At 40.3% G+C, this 5,039-nt stretch overlaps 1 protein-coding gene across 1 annotated transcript in view; it reads left to right on the forward strand.

Moving 5' to 3' along the window:
* Prss12 (protease, serine, 12 (neurotrypsin, motopsin)) overlaps positions 1-5,039 on the forward strand; it is a 74,221-nt gene that overhangs the window by 10,498 nt on the left and 58,684 nt on the right. Inside the window, 1 exon segment of the mRNA XM_013023734.1 lies at positions 3,691-4,029. Within this exon segment, the coding sequence (XP_012879188.1) occupies positions 3,691-4,029 (339 nt within the window).

A 5,039-nucleotide genomic window follows, 5' to 3' on the forward strand; every position in this document is an offset into this window, starting at 1 on the left:
GTGTGTGTGTGTGTGTGTGTGTGTGTGTGTGTTAGGCTGGGTGTGCTGAGTGTAATCTGCCAGAGAATTCATTAGTCAGTGAGCTGTGAATTGCTTTTTCAGAACCCGAAGATATTTGGTGGGCATTTGTGAAAAGGAATCTGGCTATGTGCTCTGTATTTCTCACCATCAGGCAGACACAGCTAAGCGAACCTTGGTTTTCACAGCATGTTTCAGATCTGACTGTGCAGCTGATTTGGGAACCATTTCCAGCGAGCTCTTTATCATTGAGGGCGGTGGACATCATTCTACCTACATTTGTTTGTTTGTTTATTTATTTTACTGCTAGGCTTGGGGCTTAAACTCAGGGCCTAGGCACTATCTCTGAGCTTTTTTGCTCAAGGCTAGCACTTAGAACTTTCAACTACAGCTCCATTTTGGCTTTTTGCTGGTTAATTGGAGATAAGTCTCACAGCCTTTTCTACCCAGGCTGGCTCTGAACTAAGATCGTCAGATCTCAGCCTTCTGAGCAGCTCCGATGAGGGGTGTGAGCGGGGTGTGAGCCACCGGTGCATCATCTTCATTCTACTTTACTCAGTCTACAAGTTCTTCAGTCATTTAGATGATGGGTGCACATGATTGCTGCTGGAGAGACTTTGGTATAACACTATAAACACTTGAGTTCCTTACTATACATAAGAGGATTCTCAGTGTATTTTGATTGCTAGAACTTTCTTCTAACCCTTTGACGTAAGTTATTTGGTGGTGGTGGTGGGGGCAATGAACAAGTAGGTTAAAATAGTAATAAAGAAAATCACAGCTGGGTGTCAGTGGCTCATGCCTGCAATGTTAACTACTCAGGAGGCTGAGATCTAAGAATGGCAGTTTCCAGCCAGCCCATGCAGAAAAGTCTGTGAGATTTTTACCTCCAGTTAACCAGCAAAAAGACAGAAGTGGTGCTTTGGCTCAAGTGGTAGAGCACCAGCCTTGAGAGAAAGAAGCTTGCCACACACAAACGACATTTTTAAAAATATATATAGAATTAAGAGGTTGGAAGAAGGGGCTGAGAAGGTGGCTCAGTGGTAGAGTGCTTGCCTCGCATGCATGAGGACCAAGGTTCAATTCCTTAGCACCACATAAGCAGAAAAAGCCTTAAGTGGTGCTGTGGCTTAAGTCGTAGAGTGCTAGCCTTGAGCACCAACCTTGAGGAAAAGGAGCCCAGGGACAGCGCACAGGCCCAGAGTCGAGCCCTAGGACTAGAAATAAAAAGTGGTTAAGTAATGAGATTGAGAGGATAATATAATCTTAAGTGAATTTTCAAATAATGCTGGAGGCAAACAAATTGATTCTTTCATTGAAGTAAACCCTTGGATATGTAAAAAAAAAAAAGAAAGAAAAAGAAACTGCTGGTATTTGTGATATGCATAATATTATGTGTTTTTTGTGGTTTTAAAACAGCTATTAAAATGCATCTGAACTCTTCAGATGTGCTTCTTTAAAAATATTCTGCACTTACACTTCTCCCAACATCTTCTCTTGCTTGGTCTGGGTTACAAAGGTTTAGGTTTTGAGAGTGATTTTAAGGTGACCTATCATATGAATCACCCATCTGAGGTTTTCTCCTGAATAATCAGAATTTGGCGATCAAATGCTTGTCCCATCCCTGCCTTTTATTTGAATGAAATTGGATTTTGGTTTTATCCCAAGAAATATGATATGCTTTTCTTAAATTCGTCTGTATTTTAAAGATGATAATGGGCGTATTAATAGTGATGATCCACTAAGCCAGTACAGTACAATTATAATGCTTTTAGAAAATCCTCATAAAACTGTACATTGTAGCTGGAAATAGGCAAATCACCTCAGAATTTTTGGGTAAGACTTAGTTTTTCTCTTATTTCTTGAGTTCCTTACCTACAGAATAAAGGACATTGTAGGTATTTTGAGAAGAATTTTACAAAATGGTTATGTTTGCATTTATTATTATCATTATTGCTGTTATTATTATTATTTATTCCCATACTGGGGCTTGGACTCAAGTGTCTCAAGCTCTCATTTGGCATTTTTTTTTTTTTTTGCTCAAAGTTGCCATTCTACTTACTACTTAAGCAAAAGCTCCATTCTCAGCTTTTTGCTTTTTGATGGTTAATTGGAGATAGTCTCATGAAGATTTTTTTTCCTCCCAGCCTGGCTTCATATCCTGATCCTCAGATCTCAGCCTCTGGAATAGCTAGGATTACAGGTGTGAGCCACGGGTGCAGGCTAACTTTGCATTTCATTTAATCTCTACCTGGTTTTTCCAGTTGCTGTTTCCCAATCATTTCTCTACAAGTTCTACTGGAAAGAGAAATGGAGGGCCACAATTCACCCTGAACTCTTACCTTTCTTGTTTAAATTTTGACTCTCCCAAACACTGATAAGAATGTCTCAAGACTGTAAACGATGGGACAATTTAGTAGGAATAGTTAGTAAGAAGTGAATTTCCCAGAGCATTCAACACTTTCCTAAGCCACATTTGCAAACTAACACCTTGACATTTGAGACATAATCTGTAGAATTGTCATGACTGTTGCTTGAGGCTCCTATTGGGCAAAGCACTTTATTTCTTCTTTAGTGGTTGAACAAATCAAACAGAGGGAAGATATAACAAGACTAATTGCAGCTGATGTATAAGGAAGAGACTTTAACTTTGTTTCTTGTGGGTGACCTCATGTGAAAATGGAATGATAAATCATTATGATGAAAACTTCCTGTGTGATGTAATTTCATGTTTCAGATGCAAGATATTAGTCACACACTTCTACTTTACTCCTCTACATGTTGTAATTGGGCTCTGGTTGCCTCAGTTAGAAAGGAATAGCATAAAGACTGGAATGTAGAATGTTTGGCTAGAATTCTCAAGGTTGTAAGTTCAATCCCAGTACTTTGATAAAGTAAAAGAAGAGGCATGAGGAAAGAGAAAGTTTTATTTAGCACTGATATCAGGTTGTTAATTACCCTTCCTCCCCAAAAATAGATTGTGATAATTACTCATTAAAAAAAAAAGCATGGAGACATGTGCCAATGGTTCTGTAATTCTAGCTACTTGGGAAGATAAGATCAGAGGATCCTGGTTTGAAGCCAGCCTGGGCAGAAAAAAAAATCCAAAAGACTCGTATCTCCAATTAACCAGCAAAAAGTGGAAAGTGGTTCCGTGGCTCAAGTGGCAGAGCGTTCAGCACTAAAAAGCTTAGGGACAGCACCCAGGCCCTAAAGTCAAGCCTTAGGGCAGGCACACATTCACAGAATAAAAAGATAATTATAATAAATAACTAAAACAAAATGGTCAGTGGTGACTGGTCCTAACATCTTTCTACTTTGTACTCTAGGATTTTGCCAAGGCTCAGTTTTAGAACAAAAGGTTTTCTTCTAGCTGTTCTAACGATTTTAGGTCTTACTTATGTTTCCTAACTGCATACGTTTCCATATGTTTTTCTTGGCATGGAACAGAAAGTATGGAAAATACCTTGATGAAGTAAGAGGCTTTGTGCTTTATTAATATTTCATAGTCATCCTCAATGAATTGTGGCAGTTTGTGTGAACACACAAAGGAAGTGGTCTCATCCAAGATTCCTGTCCTCTCAGTGAGAAGATGGAGGATGCATATGTAGTAAAGACAAATCTTTTTTTTTTTTTTGTACATTAAAAATAATGCTATACAGGGCTTTGCAGACGCCGCTGTCGCTTGTGGTTACCAGCTGGCAGCCCCAGTCAACCCCACCGTGTTCTTTGACTTTGCCACCGACGGCAAGGCCTTGGGCCGTGTCTGCTTTGAGCTGTTTGCAGACAAAGTTCCAAGGACGACAGAAAACTTTCATGCTCTGAGCACTGGAGAGAAAGGATTTGGTTATAAGGATTCTTGCTTTCACAGGATTATCCCAGGATTCATGTGCCAGGGTGGTAACTTCACATGCCATAATGGCACTGGTGGCAAGGCCATCTATGGAGAGAAATTGGAGGATGAGAACTTCATCCTGAATGCACATAGGTCCTGGTGGCATCTTGTCCATGGCAAATGCTGGACCAAACACACATGGTTCCCAGTTTTTCATCTGCACTGTCAAGGCTGATTGGTTGGATGGCAAGCATGTGGTCTTTGGAAAGGTGAAAGAGGGCATGGAAGTTGTGGAAGCCATGCAGGGCTTTGGTCTGGGAATGGCAAGACCAGCAAGAAGGTCACCATTACCGACTGCGGACAACTCTAATACATTTCATTTGGTTTACCATAACCACCAGACCATTCCTTCTGCAGCTCAGGAGCGCACCCTTCCACCCCATCTGCTTGCGATATCCTGTCATCTTTGTGCCCTCACTGCAGTTCTTTGGGTTTCATGTTTTTCTAGCTGGATTGCAGAGTTAAGTTTATGATTATGAATAAAAACTAAACAACAGTGAAAAATACTGTACAGAGAGGTTACAGTTACATGAGCAAGGTAATGAGTACATTTCCTATTGAACATTGTTGCTTCCTCCTTTGTTTTCAACATAGTGTTTTGCACATCTCATTGTTACAATGGGTCAACCTGTATCCTTATTTAAGGATTGTTTTTTCCCTTCCCCTCCCTGAATTAGAGAAGTGTATATACAAGTTGCTGGGCACCAACATCAATTACAGTGAAAATAGGGGTTATACTGTGGGGGAGGAACATACAAAGCAACAAAATAATCATATGGTACATTATAAATACGTTAGAAATGATAGCAAGAAAGAAAAAGATACTTGTGTCCCTATCTTGAGGTTTATTTCACTTAACATCATCTTATATGGTCATATGTACATGGCGTTTGGCCTTTTCTGCTTGTCCTACACATGTACTAGTTATTGCAAATAAGGGAAACCTTGGGATCTATATTTCTTTGGGCCTGGCTTACTTCACTTAATATAATTTTTTTTTTTTGGGTCCGGTCATGGGGCCTGAACTCGGCCTGGGCGCTGTCCCTCAGCTCTTCAGCTCAAGGCTAGCGCTCTACCACTTGAGCCACAGTGCCACTTCCGGCTTTTTTTCTTTTTGCTTATGTGG

Source organism: Dipodomys ordii, unplaced genomic scaffold (genome assembly GCF_000151885.1).
Source record: "Dipodomys ordii isolate 6190 unplaced genomic scaffold, Dord_2.0 Scaffold70, whole genome shotgun sequence".
Lineage (NCBI taxonomy): Eukaryota > Metazoa > Chordata > Mammalia > Rodentia > Heteromyidae > Dipodomys > Dipodomys ordii.